Source organism: Maniola jurtina, chromosome 9 (assembly GCF_905333055.1).
Source record: "Maniola jurtina chromosome 9, ilManJurt1.1, whole genome shotgun sequence".
NCBI lineage: Eukaryota > Metazoa > Arthropoda > Insecta > Lepidoptera > Nymphalidae > Maniola > Maniola jurtina.
In genome coordinates this window covers 7,133,206-7,157,745 of record NC_060037.1, presented here as the reverse complement: position 1 = coordinate 7,157,745, position 24,540 = coordinate 7,133,206, and the positions used below count along the sequence as shown (strand labels likewise).

General features: G+C 35.7%; 1 protein-coding gene across 1 annotated transcript in view; it reads right to left on the bottom strand.

Annotated features, from left to right (window-relative positions):
* LOC123867951 (probable LIM domain-containing serine/threonine-protein kinase DDB_G0286997) overlaps nt 1-24,540 on the bottom strand; it is a 70,600-nt gene that overhangs the window by 37,516 nt on the left and 8,544 nt on the right. The window contains exons 2-5 of the mRNA XM_045910279.1: nt 23,307-23,519; nt 6,055-6,228; nt 1,036-1,205; nt 529-669 (exon numbers count right to left, since the gene is read on the bottom strand). Coding sequence (XP_045766235.1) covers nt 529-669; nt 1,036-1,205; nt 6,055-6,228; nt 23,307-23,519 — 698 coding nt within the window. The remainder of the gene's footprint in view (nt 1-528; nt 670-1,035; nt 1,206-6,054; nt 6,229-23,306; nt 23,520-24,540) is intronic.

Sequence of the window (24,540 nt, the reverse complement as noted above, 5' to 3'; positions counted from 1 at the left end):
GCATTTGCAGAGAAATAGATTGTTGTGCCGTTTACATATTCAATAATTCCACGGAATTGTCATCAAAGAAAAGGCTTCTTCGTATATCAAATTCATTGCTGTTTTTACATGATTTATTTTCGAATTCTTAACTAAACTCGAAACTATTCTTATGATTAATGGAATTTCTTTTGTATATGCCCGCGACTTCGTCCGCGTAAATTTAGGCTTTTTAAAAATTCTGTGGGAACTTCTTTATATTCCGGGATAAAACTTAGCATATGCCCGTCTCCGGAATGCAAGTTATTCCTGTACCAAATCTCGTCACAATCGGTTAAGCGGATAGGCCGGGAAAACGATTACAGATAGACAAACAAACAGACAGATACACTTATGCAATTTGCATTTACTACCTGAGTGTGGATAATATTGATTATGTATAATTAAGTATGAATAAAGCTGAGTTCACAACAAAGCCGCGCTTTTGAGCTAGTGAGTGAAAGTTCTATAATAAATATTGGGTAAAGTGTGGAAAATGGTTTGACCTACCTTTCATCGCCTCCATGGCAGATGATGGCAATACGTTCAGCCTGAGCACTGCGGGGCGCGAAGGCTCCGAGGATGTTGAATGGGAATCGCCTCTCCATGGGCTCTTCCTGTCTTCTCTCCACCACGCAGTTCATGCGGCCTCTGTAAACAATACAGCCACATTAGTTTTACTGACAACCTCACTTGCGCAGTAAGAGTCTTATAAGTGGGAAGTCCCGGGTTCTATTCCCGGTAGGGGCAATTTATAACTTCTAAATGGTCTCTGGTGGTCTGGTCTGGTCTGGTGGAAGGCCTCAGCCGTGGCTAGTTACCACCCTATCGGCAAAGCCGTGCCGCCAAGCGATCTAGTGTTCCAGTGCGATGCCACGTAAAAGCAGACCTGAATGAAACTGCCATAACCCTTTCAGGTTAGCCCCCTACCACCTCAGACAGCATTATCACTGTCCACCAGGAATCAGCTAAACTCTTATATAACTCGATATGATTAGAGTAAGAATAGGTGCTTACTTTTGGTTGTTAGCTAAGAATGCACCCGCGAGTTCGTCGAGGTCGAACTGGATGGGCAACTTGAACATCGGGCGAATAAGCTCGTCGTCGTCATCCTCGGCAGAGCTGTCGGACTCGGAACTCTCGTCGCTTCCAGAATTCGCCGTGTCAGTCTTATCATCGTCGATTTTCTGGAATCAAAACATAAATTAATAAGACAAATAATCACATCACACTAATATCATAAAGGCTACAGTTTGTGTGTTTGCGTGTGCGTATGTGTGTGTGTTGGTGTGTGTGTGTGTGTGTGTCACGGTCAAGTTCTTTTGTGTATAGAAAGAAATCAAGCCATCGCAAAGATTACGAATTGGAAATGTGAACTTGTCCCTTGAAAATCAGTTCAGCCGTTTGAAAGTTATCAGCTCTTTTCTAGTAACTGTAACCTTCACTTGTTGGGGGTGTTATAAAATTTTAATTTACACTTGTTATAACAAAGAGTTATTCGTAATACAACACGAACAACACCCCTAACATAAAATATTTCGCTTCGTAGCCCCTCGACTCGAATCTACATTCAAGCGGTGTAGCGTAGCGGTGTTGTAGCACAATGGATAGCAATTTGAGGATAATGGGGAACTTTGCACTGGAAATATTAATTGAAATAAATTGACGGTATGTCCGGTCACCTTTCGTGCACATACTCGTAGGTACGAGTACGTACTTACTACAGAATCCGTTCCTAACATTATAAATGCGAAAATGTGTCTGTCTGTCTGTCTGCTAGTATTTTACCGCCCATCCGCTTGATCGATTTTGACGAAATTTTGTACCACGGATTTGCTTTCTTCCCAGTGAAAGATTAAAGAGTTATAGGTCTTGGATTGTTTTATGTAAATGTATTTTAAAGTATCTCTGCCTATTTGTTTACATAACTAAAATGCTGCTTAAAATACTTCCCCGCAGAAATTACTCTATTTTTAAGTTAAAAAATTGAAAATTTTTGGTCGTTTATCGCCTTGTGACGTCATTGATCACCTTCCGTACAGCATGACGTTAGTAATTAATTATGTTGAAAATAAAGAAATATCATGATTTTTATACAATCATGAATTCTAGCTCCAAAACCTACCGCTATACAAAACATATCACATTATTGTATCACTACAGTCCAAGACCCTATTCTCATGGTAAAATAAGAATGCTGAACTATGCAAAATATCCTTAAAGACTCATTATATCAGCCTGCGGACGTTCACTGTTGAACATGACCTTCCTAGTGAGCGCCACCACACCCTGTCCTCATCCAGCCGCTTCCCACCACCCTCTTTATATAATCAGTCCGTCGTGCTGAAGGGTGCCTACCCCACGCTATGTTTATGCAGTCTTCACTCTAGGATTTCCGGCTCCAACGACCATCGCCCCTACGACAAGCATAGCCTGCCGAATGTCTTAGCTTGCTGATGGTTTGGGAACTGATTACTTAGTTGAGTAAAATAACTGAACTTTAGTAAAGGCTATCCTAAGCATTTTCTGTGCATACGTATACCATAGAATATATGAAATAAGTAGATCCTACAACAGTCCATTTGATTTACATGGGTGAGATTTACATAATTAATTTATATTTGCATAATATGCTCGATCTAATTTGTAAACGGGCAAACAGAGGACGTAACGTAGGATATAGTATACGTATAGTGTAGAGGACGAAATAATTACGAATAAATAGCACAACATTCAAAAATAATAAGTAAACAATTATTCTCCGCGTTTTTACAATTATTTAGAAGTATAACATGGTACTTATATGGAAAAGACTTAAATCCGCGTAACTCACTCTATTATAAATTGCACCTACAGACAATTATATTGTGTTCAGATAACGTCCGCGCCACGTCTAGGTCATCACAAGATTTTTCGCGTCTAGAGACAATTTATTGTGACGACATGACGACCGCGCCATGTACTACGTCAATAGATCTTCTAAAATGCACCACACACTGGACATACGAATACACTTAATTATGTAATCAGTACATAATGTAATCACGCCTATAAGAAATAATTAGTCTACAAAACGCCCGCGCCACGTCGCAATCGTCGCTACTTCTTTTTAAAATGAGTTATATGCACCCCACCCTACCCACGCGTAAAAACTGTACTTAATTAGGTAAGATTTGCATGTGTTTCAACTAGTCGACCAATGGATCTATCTATTAGATTGCTAGTACATTTAGAAACGGAGGGCGGGGGAACAATAGTGCGCGGGCGCATTGTCTCGCGCAGGATGTCCGAACGCATTGTGTCCGACAAACGGGACAGAACGAGATATTCGTTTCAAACCAGATTTCCATCAAATGTTATGATAGTTTCACTAAAAAAAAGAATCACTGATAACAATTAGGCAGGTATTTAAATACATTGAGATTATACACGTTTAAGTTCTTGCGTGTAGTTAATTTATGTAAAGAGTATTAAAATGTTATTGCATTTATAAATTTTATACTAAGCGTAAAATTAATAAATTAATAATAGTTATAAATATTTGTTTGAGAGCACGTCGTAAATCTACTGGCAGTTTCATAAAACTTTTGTGTAAAGTGTCATTGACTCATTATCGTTGGCTCTCTACAAGATGAGATGAAAAGAATTATTTATTACTTAGGTGTAAATTATCTATAAGACGAGTTTAAATTAAAAATTTATAACACCCCCGACAAGTGAAGTTTACAGTAACTAGAAAAGAGCTGATAACTTTCAAGCGGCTGAACCGATTTTCTTGGATTATAGCTATAAGAACACTCTCGATCAAACAAAAAATCTAAATTAAAATCGGTTCATTAGTTTAGGAGCTACGATGCCACAGACAGATACACAGATACACACATGAAACACCCCTCTTTTTGGGTCGGGGGTTAAAAAATGCAAAAGTTCTGTAACAAATTGTGAAGTCACTAGAACTTGTAAGTTAGAGAAGAAAAACTGCGACTCTGCAGTCTACCCACATCGCGGTAAAAACTTCCGAGATTGAATTTGGCGTAGGAACTTTTGATTTACGACATTAGAATTTCGTTAATGTAATTTCCCTATGACCGAAATAAATCATCAGCGGCTCTCGGTTTTTAGAACTTTTACCTACAGTGTGCATTATTTCATTTCCATGTATTATAGGTAGGTATATGAAATATGAATACAATCCCTTCAGATTTATTGATTAACTAGATGATACCTACGACTGGGTACGCGTGGATTTAGGATTCTTCCCAGTGGATTAAGGTTTTTAAGGGTTTCTTGAAAATCCCGACACAAAAGTAGCCTATGTCCGTCTTCGGGATGCAAGCTATCTCTAGATCAAATTTTGTCAAAATTGAATAAATAGATGGGCCACGAAAAGCTGGCAGAAGACAAACACTATTTCGCAAACAATATTGGTATGGATTTTTCATATCCACCTACAACAGAAAATATTTTCGTCTCGTATCCATCGATGCTCGTACCACATACAGCAATATGTCGCCAACAGCCACTTAAAACATAAACATGACGACATAAGAACTTTCCTAGATGAATTAAATGTCAAATCTATTAAAGTTACACTCCTATAAAGTGTTGTGAAAGATACCTACAGTGTTGACCGCTTTCTCGAGCACCGTGGTGGTGGAAGAGCGACGTTGCACCGAGGAGGGCACGGGCCAAGTGAAAGCTGTGACGTCATTACTTGCATAGCTATTATATAGCTACGCTCCATCACAGCATTTGTACATTTAGCTCTTGAGTATCAAAATCATTTACATAATAGGTACGTCACATAACTTTTTTACTGAGATAATCTTCAAAGCTTATAGCTTTACTTTTAGGATAATCTTAAGAGTCGGTTCACATTGACAGCGAATCAAAGCGAAAATCTGAACTTTACATAGCATGACCTCTATCGTTTTCTCGCTAGAAATTTTAAAATCAATATGATATGCAATAATTTTGTAAAATTGTGAAAAAAACTACAGGTAGGTACCATGATAATACGTTTGTTGTGAATCAAATTGGAAAAAATCGTCCCGTCTAAGAGCTAAATAGTTAAAACTGTACGAAAACAATGTATAGAATAATTCCTCTCGAGCTGTCGGCTAGGTCGCTACTTTTATATAAATACTAAAGTCGTTGAGGAAATATGGAAAAGGAGAACGTAGTTCAAATGTCGTAAGCCAACGACTATATATCCATTGAAGCGTGACTGGAGAGCAAACTGCAAACATAAGCTAATGACACTTTCACGTGAATGTGTAATGACTTTGTGTAGGTGTCGTGCAATGATTGAACACTTGCAGTTAGCTAAATGGCATGTATTATCTAGCCATTTCCATTTAATTTCCCGATTATAATCAAGACAAATTACTAACAATAGAATATGTTTTACAGTTAGTATAAAAAACGCATTTAGAGGACGGTGAACTGGAATATAAATTAAAATAATGCCTACTTATTATACGATTTTAGCATCTATATACTAATGTACTATGTAGCTATTAATGATCAATGTGTTAATAAAGTGAGGCTAGAAATAATATTATTCGTTTTCAATAACTATCGATTATATTAAATACTTGTTTGAAAGGACACTGCACACATTAATCGAACTTAGCATATACTTAGAACATACTAATTTGATACCCAAGAGACTACAATACAGAAAATAGGCTTTATTACATTATTTATTACATATTATTCTTTTCACAAAAACTTAGGAGACTGCTAACATTACAATTTTGTTTTATGTAGTTTGTGCATACGTTTATTTTTAATAGAATACTTTTGGGAATCAATCTCAAACCTACGTAGGTATGTCTACTATAGAATCAACGGTTACTAGGAAGACGTGTTCTTGATTTGAAGACTGCGTACCGGCAAGCGTAGCATTGGACGATGTCCAACTTGGACTTTAGATGTGTGGTGGTGCGGTTTCAGAAAATGTCATTTGAAGAGTAGTGAATGTAAATCGGCTGATGATGGCGATGATAAAGTATCAGTGGCAGTGGTTCATACCTGTAGTTTGTCTTCATCGATTTTAGATTCGGCGTGATTGAGAGGATCCGCCTTCAGCAAACTGTCCGGAGATAACGCTGCAGGCTTATGTTGCGCAGGCGCTGATGTGGTGTCCACAGCTGGTGGCGGTGGCGGTGCGTGAAGCGCGTGAGCGTTTGCGATTGGCAACTCCTCCTGAAAACAATTGAAAGGTAATATTAAACTCCAGTTCAGAAAAAAAAAAACTCCGGAACTTGTACAAATATTGGAACTTACAATAGGGTTTATTAGTATATTGGTTAGAACATAACTGGTAGATAATATATTAGATTTTAGTTGAAACTGGAGAAAGTTTCAGAAATCACGTCCAGATAACCACTAAAAATTTTGGAGTTTGGAGTTGTGAATTAACATAATATAATAGTGGTCCTTTTGACAAAAGTTTTATAGGAGACTAGCTGATGCCCGCGACTTCGTCCGCGTGGATTTAGGTTTTTCGAAATCCCGTGGGAACTCTTTGGGTTTTTGGGATAAAAAGTAGCCTATGTGCTAATCCAGGATATTATCTATCTCCATTCAGAATTTCAGCCAAATCCGTCCAGTAGTTTTTACGTGAAGGAGTAACAAACATACACACACACACACACACATACAAACTTTCGCCTTTATAATATTAGTGTGATAGTGTGATTCTTTACAATGCTGTTTTTAACCGACTTCCAAAAAAGGAGGAGGTTCTCAATTCGTCGGGATCTTTTTTTTTTTTATTTTTTTTTTTATTTTTTATGTATGTTCCCCGAATACTCAAAGATCCCTGGACTGATTTGATTTTTTGTTTGAAAGGGTATACTGTGCAGGTGGTCCCATATAAATTTGGTGAAGATCTGATGAATATCTTCGGAGATGGAGAACAGAGCTCCTCAACGGATAGGAGCAAATTGCTCGCGATCAGTGTAATAGCTTAGTAAACAGTAGGGTTTTAACTGGGCACAGCATATTATAGTACAGTAGGGCCACTAAAAATTGTGAAATAAAAAATTTTCAAAAGAAAAATAAAACCGACTTCAAAAACGACAAACACTAAAAAGTAAAAAATAACTTTTGTTTAGCTACACGTGTAATGCACCTAGGTATGAAGTCGGGCGAGCTTCACTCTTGGATTTCTAATTTTGTTTTAATATGCTCGCTCGACTTCATACCTAGGTGCATTACACGTGTAGCTAAACAAAAGTTATTTTTTACTTTTTAGTGTTTGTCGTTTTTGAAGTCGGTTTTATTTTTCTTTTGAAATTTTTTTTAGTGTTTGTCGTTTTTGAAGTCGGTTTTATTTTTTACTTGGTATATTATATATCTAGATCCTGTAAAGTTACAGTTTACCTATTTCTCAGTTTGTATGTAGGAACTATTTAAATCTAAGCGTATAGTCCGTGTCGCCACTTTTCCTCGAATTTCTAACGCTACAATTTTTATTTATTTTGTAACAAAAACTAAAACGTAAATATTCAAAGAACATGCATGCAGAGTAGGTAGGTGAAGGTACTTAATAAATACTTAAGTAGATTAATTATTGTGTAGATTCTATAATACATATAAACAAAATATTATAAGCCCAAATGGGGCCTTTGAACAAATATTTAACATCACTACACAGTACATTTCCTATGCGTTTATTTGATTTAGACGTTGAAAATACATTACGTAAAATTGTATAAATATATACTCTTAAGTTCTTGCAGTCATACAGTCTTGATGTAACTAAATTTTATTGAGAAGGTTTCGTAATGGTGGTGATGGTATTAAACCTTAATCGTGGAGGTATGAAACTGACTTGTGCAAACCGCTTTATTTTTATTGGTGCTCAAAGTTATCACGATAGACGTTGGAGCACCAAGGTGGGGTAATGGCGACCTTGTAATGGAAAGCGCAGCGTTGGCAGTTTCCATTGGAGTTTGGAAGGTTGGCAGACGACATCAAACGAGTCGCAGAGAGCCGCTGGATCCAGTGGCATGTAAATATCCCTACAAGAGACCCTATGTCCCAGCCGTGGAGGTCTATACCATGAAAGTTATTTTAATTTTAACCCCCTGACATACAATTGGACCCAATCCTTCTTCAGTTCATTTATGTAACACTAGCTGACGCCCGCGACTTCGTCCGCGTGGATTTAGGTTTTTCGAAATCCCGTGGGAACTCTTTGGTTTTCCGGGATAAAAAGTAGCCTATGTGCTAATCCAGGATATTATCTATCTCCATTCCGAATTTCAGCCAAATCCGTCCAGTAGTTTTTACGTGAAGGAGTAACAAACATACACACACACACACACACACACACACACACACACACACACACACACACACACACACATACAAACTTTCGCCTTTATAATATTAGTGTGATACATCTAAACGATACAAACAGCATTGATAAACATGGGTTTCGACGGCCAGCAGTATGTATGTAATACGTACTTGATTACCGTCTATTTGCAACGTGACAACCTGAATGATGTTTGCATTACCGAACACAAAGTAATCATCATGCATTGTAGATTCGGAAGACCTGCTAGGTTTGCACTTTGCATTGTTGATCAATACTTGAAAAACTTTCTTCCGAAGGTACTTATGTATGTTATTTCATAGATTTTAAAGGCATGTCCATAATGATATAATAAGTAACTATATTTTTTATAAATGACAGTATTTTTATATTAACACAGGTCACGTCATGATAGTGCCCAATGATAATACACAAGTAAAAAAGATGTAGACACTCAACTAGGACAGTTAATTCATATTTGTAGAGCGGTATCTCTTCTACGCTCATCATTTATCCAGACGGAACGGTTAAACATCTTGTAATATTTCAATTTTTTTTATATACATATTATGTTATAGACACTTCTAGATTTCAGAGTGGTTGCATAATAATTTACAGCAGCATCTGCTAATCCGAACACTTTTTTATACAGCCAAAGAATATTTAGCAGATTTTACATAAAAACAAAACGTTACACCGCCGCTACCGCCGCGCCGTTCACTTTCAGAAAAACCGTCAGAGATAATTACAAAATGACGACTTGCCATAGCTGCTTCCTTCTACCTAATTACGTAAATACTTATAAAGATGTGAAGTTAATGATGAACTCATAAAATTAACCAAATATATTTTGGCAAATCATCATCATGATCATCCCATCGCCGCGCCGGCTCACTACAGAGAAGGGGTATCCTTTTAGAGTGAGAATGTTGTGGCCATAGACTACCACGCTGGCCAAGTGCGGATTGGCAGACTAGACACACCTTTGAGAACATTATATTGTAGAACCATCAGGCATGCAGATTTCCCCACGATTTTTTCCTTCGCCATTAAAGCAAGTGATATTTAATTTCTTAAAACGTACATAACTCCGTGCGTGTCCGGAATCGAACCCCGGACATCCGATTAGGAAACAGACTCTTAACCTTAGGGCTATCACAGTTATTATCTATTATATTCATTTCAAGTTTTTTGATTTCAATTTTTAGTGCTCACCTAGATAGGTACTTCTAAAAGGCCTATTATAAGACCTTTATAAAAACCAATATCCTGAATTAAAATTGTTTTTGATTGACCCTTGACCATGTTTAGTTTGACACTCACGCACCTACTTATAAAACATTGTGTTCGTCACGCTTTGTTATTTTTCATTCAACACTTTATAGGTGTACTATAACATAATATTATGGAGTGTATGGGCCACAAAAAAATACATTTTTTTTTTCAGATACAAGTTAGCACTTGACTGCTACTCACTTGGTGGTAAGTGATGGTGCAGTCTAAGATGAAGGCTAACCTGGAAGAGGTAGGTATGGCAGTTACGATAAATTTTGGGACTTAATCTCATATTATGTGAAAGCTATCTATTAATGTACCTACTTATTACATTCTGAATGTAATTTTGTCGACTTTATGTTTAAATAGGGTTCAACAGTATATATACTTGGAGTTCTGTGGGTTCAACCATAGTTACCGATGTTAAGTCGGAGGTGAACAGCTCAAAACTTAGATCCAACGTTCACAAAGGACGGAACTGTACCAACCCACTAGTCTAAAATTAAAATAGGTAAAACCCACACATACAGCAACGTTCATTGTTCAAGCCAATTGCACAGTTCTCACTAGATAATGACTAGGCGACACGGCTAAACCTTTGCTACCGTTTAAGAACATGATAGAAAAAACACAAGGTTGTTTGGCTCCGACGTAGGTATTGAATCGATATACATATGCAATTAAATGATGATGAAGGTATTTATAGTCAGGATACGAGGAGAATAGATAACATAAATAAAGTAGATACTATATTTCTTTCTTTCTTTACCTAGTAGGTACCTACCTACTGGTTTCCTATCAATCTATAAGTAAAATGTTCCAAAAATCAAGGCTATAGCTACCTTTATTGGCATGATTTAAGTTACCTGGCGGCAATACTATCAATCAAAAGTTAGTTTTCCGATACAATAATATTCTTCTAATATGAGTTAATGGATTAAGAGCCAGCGCGTGTCAGACCTTCGTTATTTTATAAAACTTGAAAGTTTCTCCGCGTAAATTGTCCCCAACACAGGGAGGAACGATCAGTGACTGTAAACTTTAGATCATTGTGGTTTTGGGAGATAACAGATAGGTAATAAAGGTTTAAAAAATCTTACGTCGAAGTATAGAGTCTAATTTTTTTATGTTTTCTTCGAAATAGTATTAGACATTACGTTATGCATTGCCAGACACTTAGGTTAAAATCTATAGAGCACTCTTTGATTTTGCTTAGACTTAAGTTTCAGTTAAAACGAGACAGATTTATGCCAACGGTATAACGCTGTCTCGTTTTAACGGTGTCTTAAGTTAGAGTGAAGTCAAAGTTCGCTCTACAGATCTCAGCCTAAGTCCCGTGGCAAACTCCTGCCAGACGTTCATAAAAAAAGTTTAACCTTTTATAAAATAACGCAGGTTTGGCACGCGCTGGCTCTCTCTATAAGAGTGTCACCTATTATATTATATTCAAGAGCGAACTGTCAACGATAAAAATCACATAAAAATAGTTTTTCCTCGTCCCACGCCCGTATAAAGTAATGGATTATATTGTACAAGGTGACGGTAGGTACATAGTATACAACTAGCTTATACCCGTGACTTTGTCCGCGTGGACTACACAAATTATAAACCCTGTTTGACCCCCTTAAGAGGTTGAATTTCAAAAATCCCTTCTTAGTGGATGTCTTTGTCATAATAGCTATATCGGCATGCCTTTCAGCCCGATCCATCCAGAAGTTAGAGCTATGCGTTGTTAGATAAGTCAGTCACCTTTTATATATGTATTTAGGTTAAATTCACCTAGTGTTTATAGAAATATATACAGAAATTTTCCCTGTCCACGATCAATCTAGGAGAAACATTGCTAGGCAAACATTCACAAATCACTCGTTAAACAACAAACACAATACCATACTTTGGATTTTCCACTGAGTTTTTCGACGCATTAAAAACCGAGTTGCTTCTTATTTAAATACATTGTGATAAACATGATAAAAACGTGACTTGCTAATCATTATGGTCATCTGCAAATTACGTGTACTACTACTTACCTACTGTAAGGACGATTTTCACATAAACATGCCTCCATATGGTCTAAATATACGTATATACAAGAGTAAATTAAAAATGTATAACACCCCCGACAAGTGAAGGTTCATCATCGTAGTTTAGGAGCTACGATGCCACAGACAGATACACAGATACACACGTCAAACTTATAACACCCCTCTTTGGGTCGGGGGTTAAAAACGGATAGAGCTGGCGTTTGAAACATGATTAAGAACTGAATTTCCAATAACAATGATGTTCGTTGAGTTAAAACAGAATTCCAATTAAGTAAAGGCTGCAATGATCTGCCCGGAAAAGAGGAAATGATTAGATGATGGAGGCTTTATGTAACCAATCATAGATACTACGACGTAACTTTGAGTTAACGTTTACTTTAACGGCACGTACAAATGTCTAAATCAAACAAATAAAATAAATGTTAGTCTAAAAATCAAACAAGTAAAAATTAACATTGGCATTTCAATAGCTGTAAATAGAGTAAGAAAATAAAATTATTGTTATAATTCAAATCTGTTCAGGCCTCAGGGCCAATTAAATAATTATTACTTAGATATCTGTTTTTGCGCTGTACCTGTGTCTACATTACAGAGCTATACCTAATTAATTAAAACTTTAGCCCATGTATCCTTTTTATAAAACTTTTTAATTAATTACTGACAGCAACGTAGCGTTAAGAATAAGTAGATAGACAGATCTTATAAGATTAAAATAAAATTTTTGATTTGTTATGTTTGTTTGCATATTTTTAGGGTTCCGTACGAGAAGGGTGGAAACGGGACCCTAATACTAAGCCTCCGCTGCCGGTCCGTCTGTCTGTCTGTCAGCGGGCTGTATTTCGTGAACCGTAATAAGTACCTAGTGAGTTGAAATTTTTACAGAATGTATTTCTATTGCCGATAGAGCAAATATTAGTAAAAATATATCAAAATAGCCGCCACGAAAATAAAAATAAAAGTGTTATTTCTTGTATGATGATACGGACCCTTCGTATTCGAGTCTGACTCGCACTTGACCGATTTTTTATTTAGTACGCTATTCGAAATTATTAACACACTATAATTAAAGATTGTGACTGATGGTGAGAAAGAGATAACAGATAGAAAAGATAATATTATAGTATATTTTATATTTTACTTACTCTGTGCTATTAATAGGAAAATTATATCAAATAGGTAGGTAATACGAGGACTAAAAAAACAAACAGTTTCTACTGAACAATTTACTAGGTAAGTACTACTTTTCACTATAAACTGTAACAAATCTAAACAGTAACTTAAGCTTTGTTTAATAAAACAAAGCCTTGAACGTAGGCATACCTAAATCAAGATTGAGTACGGACCTATAAATTCGATAGCAGTGTTTTTATATAAATTGCTATTGAACCTAGGATTTTTCCGATGTTTATTGTGTCCTTGGATATTTATTGGTGCAAACTTAATAGATATTATTATGTACAAAACACGAAGCATCTAAATACCAGAAATATTTTTATATGTTAGCTCCAATGCAACACGATCATAAGATTCGCAGGCGGAACCGTAACCGATGTATAATTTTCAGCACTGAGTAAATGATATTTAGTATGCAAAAACACCGGTCAGGTGCGTATCAGAACATGCATTAAGTGGGATTCTGTAGGTAGGTATATGCTTATAAAAACCAAGCACTTAGTTCAGGTGAGAGTATTGGGGCACTGAATTTGTAAAACAGCTACTTTAGTCTTTAGGGCGCACTATTTTTTACGCAATTGATTTTTCGAAAAACTATTCAAGAAATAATAATTTCGAAATACCTATTGAACAAGGTGCTATTCACCTATGGATATATGAAAAAAAATCTCTTACTTTTCATGTCGAAAAGGTATCCTGAAAGAGTTTTCATTTCAAAACTTAATACCTCTACGATTGTATGTAACAAGTTTCTATAACTATAACTTATATAATTGCCATTTCCGGGTAAGGGGATGTTTAGATGGCTGAAAGTGATTTTCGCTATTACCTGGCACTTTCAGATGCTTTTCCTCTTAAATGCGGCTTCTAATGTCTGTACTTTAAGGCATTTAGGAATAAGAGTTGAGAGCAGAGCGGCGACAGTCGAAGGCCTGAAGGCGATAAATGCCATCATCTGGTGTTAGATTTTAACGCGCAGCCGAGCGCGAAGTGAGACCGCAACCGATAGAAAACACGATTGCGTCGACGACAATTGTCGCATTGTACACGCCCAAAGCACTTTTACTGTTTTACGAAACGTTGAACGTTATTGCCTACGTTACGCGGCAGCACGGAAACAATAAAATTAATTGTTGCTAAATTAATATTCGTAACAAACAGTCAGATACCCTACTGAAACATTTTAGAAAACATGACATAGTTACGTGCCTAAGTATAACTTTATGCGGATTTTTTTGTCTGTTCATACTGACAGATGATTTATATAGCATACACATAAGCAAACGAACACGAGTCTTAGCTACGCAATGTTATATAATATTAATTCAATTGGAAATTACGCTAGGGCCATGAGTAGGTACCTACCACACTACTGGTATAGATATGTATGTGACTTCAGATAAAACTACATAATACATTGAACAGGTTACATATTGGATATTATTATTAAACCATGTTGGTAACAAGCTTGGTTCATGTAAGGATCCAAGAACTGCCTCTTGACTAAGGTAAGTTTCTATAGCCGATAGATCAAAAAATAGAACTCGTATGCACACATCCCTATAATTTTTCTCCTTGAAAACAGTGAAAGAAGAAGAGTTAATAATAACAATGGCTTATTTTATAACAGACACTTAATAGATATATCATTAGCTTTCTGAAGGTAAGGAAAAGCAAGTTACCTATTCTATCAATTAAATTATCCAAAAAAAAAATTATGTCTTTAAATCTGTATACAACTTGTACTTGACATTTTGTCCTTGCGCAAATAAATAAAATTTAAAAAAAATAATTATAATTTAAGTAGGTATTGGTAGCTACCTAGTTATTTATCTCTATGTAGCATAGTCGAATCGTTTAGTTGAATATTTAGAAGGTTTATTTTACAATTTTGGTATATACACCGACAAAAATAGTTTTAGAAACGAAACAGTTGTTGAATATGGCATGTGTAAAATGAAAATACCAAAGTAGGTGCAAAGCATGTACAAATAATATGTATTAATTAAGGAATTGTTTCGCTTCGTGACTATGACATAATATTCAGACAATAAAAATAGAAGTTGTTATAAAATAGTGCTATAATTGAAATGATTATATTATTAATACGACAATAAAATTTCCAACTGAATTAAATTTATTTAAACAGCCGTTTTACGTAACTCATAATATATTCATTTAAGAGTATTGTTCACAAATAAATTTAGTTAAGGTAGCTCCGATTAGTAGTTCGTTGTTCATAATAAAGACTAAAGAGACAGTTACAGAAAGAGTAAAAGCTTTGGACCCTTCTTGAGCCCACACAAACTGACAGCAGAGAATCGTAAAGTAATAGGTACTTTACGGTACTGTACGGTGCGGCACGGCAGGACTCCAAAATATGTATGATTTGTAAAACATGGGATGTAACACGATACGACAGAACATAGTGTAAACAGTGATCACCTTCATAGTTTCTTTTGACACAGTTACAGTTATTAAGAGCGGCGTTGGACTTGTTGCACAATTTTTCGTCTCGCGTCATGTGACCCGACTCTACATGACTCCACGCTGTAAAAAATATACGCAAAAATGTTTTATGTAGACTAACTTGTGGCTATACTGGTCATGTAAATGCTCTACCACCGCATTCGGTAAGCAAAAAACTAAGTGAGGAGAAAATTAATCATTAAAACATAATTACACAGATTTTTATGACTAATGCCAATTTAGTGGATGCTTTTGACGATTCAAATGTACTTGTAAAAGTCTAATTGAATAAAAAAATTAATTTGAAACAAAAGAAAAGTAATAAAAGCGATAAAGCTCCTTTAATAAAATAAAAATAACACGAAAAACAAATAAAGCGACAAAACGAGGCACTTCACTTCGGAAAACTTTAGAAATTTAAGAACTCCGTAATAATAGAGTTGGCGAAGGAACAAAATTTATGTAGGATCGAATTACCATAGAGAACAAAACTCTCAAAAAAGAATCTCAATAAGACGAGCTCTTCGCCGTGCTTTTAATCGGTCTGATTGCAATTGAATGCAAAATCTGAGTCTTGACTGACTGAGAAAAACGATGTTTGCTGCATTGAGTCCATAAAAAAATGTGCATTTTGTAAATATAGGTATAGTCTTGTAAAAAAAATTAGAAACAACGATCTCTATGAAGTATACTTACTACCTAGTTACCTATGCCTACCTACTACCAAAGGACGAATCGGATCATTTCAAATAAAAGTTTTTGCAGTTTGACTCAATTTTGTTTAGTAACTCGATGTCCAGTATTATACAAATTTTAATAATTTTTCCGTGTTTGTCCGTTATTGCGTATTTTTCTATTAGTGATCAATGCACACTCACTGTGTGAATGGGATATTATTGTGCACATTATTATCACTGTCTCAATTTCCAACGTATGTTAATGTTATTACAGTTTAAATCTTTTTTTTGTTAATTCATCTTTTCACATTATTTTCCATACATACATATTTTGATTGAAATATTAATAGAATCTTCCACTTATGTAGTTGTAACTTGTAATTGTAAATAATAACTAGTGCCGACAGAGACTGACGAATGACGTGCGCGTGCGCGGAAAATTGACCATTTCCGGCCACATCTATATTACAGCACGGAATATAAGCTATATATTTTCATGTTGATTTTATGCAATGATAGGCAAAATCACTCATCCACGAAGAATTTTTTTCTTTGTATACTTAATAATCTCCACAAAAGATTTATACATTTGCCTTTCCCAAAATAGGTGGCTAGATTCAAAAAATATGTTATAAATAGGTATTTACTAATTTGAGTAAAATTACACAATTAATAAATTATGTATGAGAAAAGATACACCGGCTCCACGAAATATGATACCAAATCGGGGGTGAATAATTTTTCCCTGAATTAGAATTTTTAACTCCGAAATGATGTAAATATATTATGACGTTCCAACTTGCAAAGTAGTTTGTGATACACTTCTAACTTTTCGGATTCTTAATTATATATCACTTGTTTTAATGATAAAGAAGAACATCGTGACTCGTGAGGAAACTTGCATTCCTAAGAGTTCTCCATATTGTTCTCAAAAATGTGTGAAGTCTGTCAATCCACATTTGGCCACTGTGATGGACTATGGTCTAAGCCCTTCTCATTCTGAAACGAGAAACGTGTTCAGTATTGCGCCAGGTGAAATGGGTGGTGATAATGATACCTACCTATCTACTTGTTGAAATAGCATTAAGTATACCCATTTGTTAATTGCTTTTTAATACATTTTCAATACATACGCAAAATATTTTTTGTAATAAAGGAACAATTTTCTCAATTTAGACTTTAGATGATAGCAATACGAGCATTATGTACATATACTGCGCGGAACCAACCGCTACGCTGTTGTTTTTCTTCTTTACAATGAAAATACTTCAAAGATGGTAGAAGATTGCCCACTGACTCAGATCTCAATATACACGTATTCTACTTAGTTATTCGCTTGCTCATCATTCCACCTCACCTAGTACATACCCAGAATATTCAATTAGTTCGATGCTTTAATATTTTTATAGAAATCACTACCAATAGATACGCGATGCAAAAAGGACCCACGCCCTCTAACCACTAGGTCAACACGACTCGGAGCCATTACGTAAAGCGAAAGTCTTTGTCAATTCAGAGATTATGAACGACGCCGTGGCTCGTAATTTTAAACGAATCATAAAAGGCATTAAAGGAAAGTTTCATGCGACACAAATGATGTTAAAACGCGTTAAAAGTTTCCTTGGAGATAATTAGACGTAAATAAATAATTTGTACAATTTTCTCCTAATTTACCCAAGTAATAGGTGGTAACAGAGCGTACATAGATTAAGTCGTCTATTTATACCTATAGGTAGGTTTAAGGTTTACAGAAACTGAAACAGTAGCTAACAGCTATTTAGTTAGAAGATTTTGTAAAGTTCTAGGAACCTTATGAACATCCCTGAAGACAAAATAGCATAATTTGACGTTCTATATTCATTATAAATAAGGAAATCTTAGTAATATTACAATTAATGTGAATGTTTGAATGTTTGTTACTCCTTCACACCACAGTTACTGAAACGAACCGATTTGACTGAAAGGAATGGAGATACTTAGCTTGTATCTTGAATTAACATGAAGGCTACGTTTTGTCTCAAAAAATCAAAGAGTTCTCAAGGTATTTCTAAAAATCTAAATCAACGCGGACGAAATCGTTGTCATCATCTAGTAACCTAATATTAGTAATGTAAAAATATGTACTTCTTTTTTCTAAAAGGTGCACAAAATTCAAAGCCTTTGAATTTGTTTCTTTGTGTATCATTATTTCATATTACTTTCTAACAAGGCAGTAGCGGGTCACATAACAAGTGAGTGTTACATTCGAAACGAAGACTACGAGGAGATGCATCCACGACCTGGGGGTCACTGACCGCGGTGTGACTTTCGCTATAGACAATTGCAAACTTCAAGTAGGTAATGCTTATTTATTACCCAACCATATTATAATCATCTAACATGTTTCACACAAGCCAAATTATAACCTTTAACTTTGAACACTAATTATTTTGTACGGCACAGAAATTTTAAAATGCTGTACCGAGTAGGTACAGCATTTTAATAATAATCGTTTTTTTGTCAATAAACTTAACTAGCTAAGTAGGTACCTATACCATTTCCAAATGTAACTTCTTCACCGTTTCTTCACCGTAAAAGCAAGTAATATTTAATTTCCTAAGATGCATAAAGCTTCTTAACTCCGAAAAAGAGATGTGTGCCTGGAATCGAACCCCTGATCTTACCGAATAGACGTTTTAATTACCAGGCTATCACGACTCTTTTTAAAGAACACTAAAATTGAAATATTTATGGACTTGTTTTTAAATCAAAACATAAATCATTTTACTACCTATTTGTGAACAGAGGTAGTAGAAATAATAGTTCAGTCACTAAAAACGACTCATCTGCAACATGCAACTACGCATATGACCTCGACACAAGTTACTTATACTACCTACCAACTGTTTACCTCAGTAAATATTGCTTCACTAAGATTTACATTCTTGCTGTAAATTGAAAGGCAAAAATGTCCCATCCAGGATGTGCACTAGTTAACCATCCATTCAATATTAACTAACGTTAAATGGTCTTTGAATTCCTGCCTGGTATTTTAACCCTACATGCTTTATTTCAATGACCCGTTTCATCAAAAATGACATCGTTCCTTCCAATGACCTTGGTTAGGTTACCTAAATACGCATTTCTTAAAACGTGTTTTAAGTACATTTGTGTACATTTTTTTATTAGGTAAGTAGGTAGGTACTTACCTCTTCTTCTATTCTACGCCTCAACGATTTGCTGCATTTGATTAAAAACATTTTATACGTCGATGTTTTCTCTAGAAATCCGTTCAATTTCATGTTATTAGGTAGGTGTTATAGGTAAATTAGGTAGGTACCTCACTCTCAAAAACTCGTATTTTACGATGAAGTTTATCTCAACAGTTTCTCTCAGTAAGTAGGTACCTAATATTTTTTTAGTAGGTACCTACCTACCTACATGAACTTAAAAATCCCTTAAAGCCTTACAAAACTTGAAGTTTGACTCAACAGATTTTCTCCCTACTTAAGTACTTTAAGTATTTGCAGTCAAAATTATCTAGGTGTTTCTGATTTTTTTTTAAACCGAACAAAACCTCTTAGAGGATAGCCTTATTCAAGGCTTATTAAGACAATAGTCACGTTAATCGTAACTGAGGTCGTGACCCATTGTTATCAGTTACCACCTAAAATGAATCACAAAAACATCCACTGTTATGAAACAAACCATTTAATTTCTCAACCCTTCTCTGGTTGTGGATCATTAAGAACGCTCAGTTAGAATTAGAGATGGACGATTTCACAGGTAGCAAGTGAAAAATCACATGAATAGCCTTTTCATATACGAAAACCTTGCAATCTACCTTATAATATGCAACCTTACTTAAATTTACTTTATGAAAATACGATATAAATACGATGCAAATTACACAAATGAGTTGAAAATTATTTCATTTAGACCCGTATTGTTGTTTCAATTTTGCGCACCCACGGTTATCGGCCCGACCTAAGATACTAAAGAGCTCGCGAGCGAGAACACTTGCATCACTGCGTGTTAGAAAGGGCAAAATGTTAATGTAAAGCAAAGCTAGTCTTATCTAATTACAGTACAAACCATGCCCGCGTGGAATGGTTATAAGAATGCTGGCTGCATTTCCGCGCTGGACAGCCAGGCTGATATATTGCGCAAAAATAAGCCATCCTTTCTGTCACCAGATGAGGCTATTAAATTAATGAAAACAATATCTGTAGCAAACAAACATTTGCTATGTTTTGCAGAAAGCGAATTTGGACACTTACAATCATAAGTGCAAAAATTCACTTTCGGTGAAAATTCACCTGTGAAATAACAGCGCTAAATTGATCTTAATCGTAAAGGAATGTAAGTGTGAAAATTGAAAAAGCACTAAGCGTGAAATATCGAGTGTGCAGGAAAATAACAATTCACGAAATGAAAATGATTGAAACTTGAAAGTAGTAACTAATGATGGCCATCTCTAGTGAGAACCGCAGCTTTGCGTAACGTGAGGATTCAAGGTGAGCCGGTGCGGCGGCGTCGCGCCGTGGCACAGCGGACTTTGCAACGAGTATAGCATACGTAAGCATAAATAAAAGTATACATACGACAATGCACGAAAGAAACACAAGATAAAAGATTACGTCAACAGGACATTGCTGGCGGCGGCGTTTAATTTAATAGTATAAACAAACCTACGAACCCTTAACTTTTATTAAAGTAGATTTTGTAATTGGTACAATATGTATTTTTTGGGGTGTAAACAGGAGAGAATTAGATATTTGAGAGATATTACCTAAGTTAAAAGCTTTTTAGAACTCAAACTTTAAAGAAAATACTTTCTGTTGAAAATAAGATAACGATTGTGACTCTGCCATAAAAATGATGAAACCCATAGATATGTTAAAACCGGATAAAATACTGATATTCATTATTTAAGTAAATATTTATATAGAAAGCAGATTATCCAATTGAGCCAAAAACGTTAAACTTATCAAGGAATCATAGAGAAACACCAAATCAAATCAACCACACTGTACAGTTTAGATAAAACTGAAGCAGTATTAGATACTATGCATTATTTTCTGATACTATGTAGGTGTGCTTTACTGAAAGATTATTTATAGTCAATATATAAAAAAAAGCAAAGTCCTGACCCTCTGGCTTCCCTCATCAACGACCAGCCCAAACCATAGGACCTAGAAAGTTGAAATTTTGCGCAGAAGTTCTCTTATAATGCAGACGAACAAGACCGGATTTTTCGAACTTCTTACAGCAAATGAAACCACGGGCGGTCGCTAGTGTATCTATATTATCATGAGACAAAATTACAGTGGGTTACTAGGATGTTGACAAGACCATAGATTGTCATACGATAACAATATGGAAACATGTTCCCACGGGTAGGACTTCGTGTTTTGAATCTAAAAGAAGTGGTTAAGCTAAGCCTGAAGGTCAACAAACCTAACATTATAAACACGCATGTAACCACACGCGTGATATTGTTTGACGACATTTCTTAAATAATAAACAAGAAAAATATGAATCAAAATATTTTGTTTCTAATTTTGCGATGTTTTTAGGGTTCCGTACCTCAAAAGGAAAAACGGAACCCTTATAGGATCACTTTGTTGTCTGTCTGTCTGTCTCTCCGTCCGTCCGTCGCCGTCGTGTCTGTCAAGACACCTATAGGGTACTTCCCGTAGACCTAGAATCATGAACTTTGGCAGGTAGGTAAGTCTTATAGCACAAATACAGGAATAAATCTGAGAACCGCGAATTTGTGGTCACATCATTAAAAAAAAAAATTAAAATATGTTTCAATTTTCAAAGTAAGATAACTATACCAAGTGGGGTGTCATATTATGAAAGGGCTGTATCTGTACATTCTAAAACCCTTTTTTTTATGCATAATAGTTTTTGATTATCGTGCAAAATGTTGGAAAAAATACCCGAGTACGGAACCCTCAGTGCGCGAGTCTGACTCGCACTTGGACGGTTTTTTTATATTATACTGAAAAAGCGAGCAAACGAGCGGGTCGGTCACCTGATGCAGCCACCCATGAACACTTGCAACAACAGAGAAACCGCCAATACTTTGTTAGTTTTTCACGAAAAGTTGTCGTAAGAAGAGGTTTTGGTCGCAGAAATAAGTCCTGGCTGCGCAACATTCAGGAGAGGACGGGAATTGCGAGTGCTGCAGAACTATTTCGCCTCGCGAAGAACGGAGTGGATTACATAAAGCTGACTGCCAACCTTCGCTAGTTGGAGAGGCATGCGAAGAAGAAACAGTTCAACAAGTAATGATTAAGGGTTTGAGCCAGAAATAATTTTCCCTTGGAAAAACAAGTTTAAACTCAAAATAGATTTCAACTGTAAGATACACATAGCAACAAACAATATGCACATAACAGCTTTACAGACGAATTAGTTTAGTCCCGTTTCATTCTATAAAACTTTTATAAATAATTATTGGATGCAAACAGTCTGAAAGCACTCACCATCGTAAAGTAAAACCAATACAGGCATTAACAGCTAAAAGCTTTTTCATAGGGTATATATAAATAAATTAACAAAGATTGCTGTAGATTTATAACGATCAGTTTTGTATTCTATAGAAAGGCTGTAAAAACAATAAATCAGTGGACGACTAATGAAAGGGCGGCGTTATCGACTGCAGGCGAATCCGTCATCCGCCAATAAATTGCAACTGAATTTAAAGTGAAGTGCTATTATGCTGGTCACGAATAGACAGATAGCCTGTGAGAGCCAGACCTTCGTTATTTTATAAGAGCTGAAAGTTTCTCGGCTTAAACTTAAAAAGGTATACCCTTTGTGTCTGGCAATGCATGACGTAATATCTAATACTATTCCGAAGAAAATATTAAAAAATTACACTTTCTACTTTGCCGTAAGATTTTTTACACCTTTTTTACTTGTTATCTGTCAAAGCCACCATGATCCAAACTTCATAGTTGCTGCCCGTTCCTCCCTGTGTTGGGGACAATATGGAGAGAAACTTCCACATTTTATAAATTATATCAAAGGGCTATCTATCCCTGGTGGGCTTAGTCCAGAAGGACTTGTGAGTCAAATAAGTCGTTAAAGTCCGCGACACCGGGAAGAAAGTACGACAGACTACGTTAATTTGTACCAACACTTTTTCCTTGATAAAGTATATTAGACTAGCTGATGCCCGCGACTTCGTTCGATTGGATAAACTTTTATCGATAGAAAAAAATCAAAAGCTCGGTCTAAAAAGTTAGAATTTTGATTAAGTATTTCTTATAAATTGCAAAGCCCCAAATATTTGATCCGATTATTATATAGGTAGTTACTTACGGGCATTAAAGCGTCGTTTCCATATGACCTTCCCTCGAGAGCCAATTCTTTGTCGAGCATGGCGTCGAGTTGTTCGAGCTGGTGGCAGGAAGCCCGCGCCGCCACCCAGCTGGAAGCCAGGATGAAGGAGCCCAGTATAAAGGCGGAAGCTACCACCGTCAAAGCGGCAATCCGGGCGATTTGTACTGATGATGAGAGCCTTTGGCGATAAGCCTATAAACAAAAAATGCACATTCATTTTCTATTGATATGTATACTTATTTAAAAATACAGGATATTGCTAACAATAGCCGCTGATACATTACTAATTCTACAGTATTTCTGTAAGACTGTATAATAATAAATAATTATATGTAAGTATAATAATATAATATACTTATTGCGTCACAAAACACAAAAGACAGGTTCTAGTACAGTCGCGCAATTTGCATGAATTGCAACCATGGATGAATGATTACCATCTAAACCTAAACTTATGCATCTTATAAAAATTAGTTTCACGGATCCCACAACTACCTCTCTCCCAAAAAAAAATCTGTTTGAACCAAAATAAAGATGAAAAATTAGGATCACCAAAAACCGTTTCCAATCACTCCATCCCTTTTCAGTCTACCATACGCCTTTTTTTTAATGAGAGTGCATGCAACGATATTTTATTCAAATTGTTTGAAGCACATTTTATGAATTATTATTCTGCTATCGCGATTGGCAATAGTGAAAAATTCATTTCATATTCTATGCGCAGTTTATAGGACAGTGCCCTCAGAGAAAGCGCCAGGATTGCCGTGGAAACTGCCAGTCTGTGAGTAGAACGACGTCAATTTTAATCTTTATAATTTGTCTTGTTTCTGCTAAAGCAAAAATGTCTGATGTTTTAAAATGGTACGACAACTACGTTTTATTATTACCGTCTTTAAATGATGCAAATGTTATTATAACAAAAAATCAATTGGCTATACAGTGTACCTATTAATTTTCCAAACAATCATTAAACTTGTATGTTTATATCTTGCATGTGGGGCGTGGGCTATTCAACTTTAAGAGGGGTCTCTCCGTCACTCGCTTCATACAAACGTAGTTCCAATTTCATTTGAATATTAAGCAACCAAAGTCCATGAAATTTTGCAGACATATTCTAGAAACTAAATCTGTGTCTGTGGTGTTTTAGATTTTTCTAAAAATATGTAGTTTTAATATTACAGGGGCTCAAAGATTAGTATGTAAATTTTTAAGA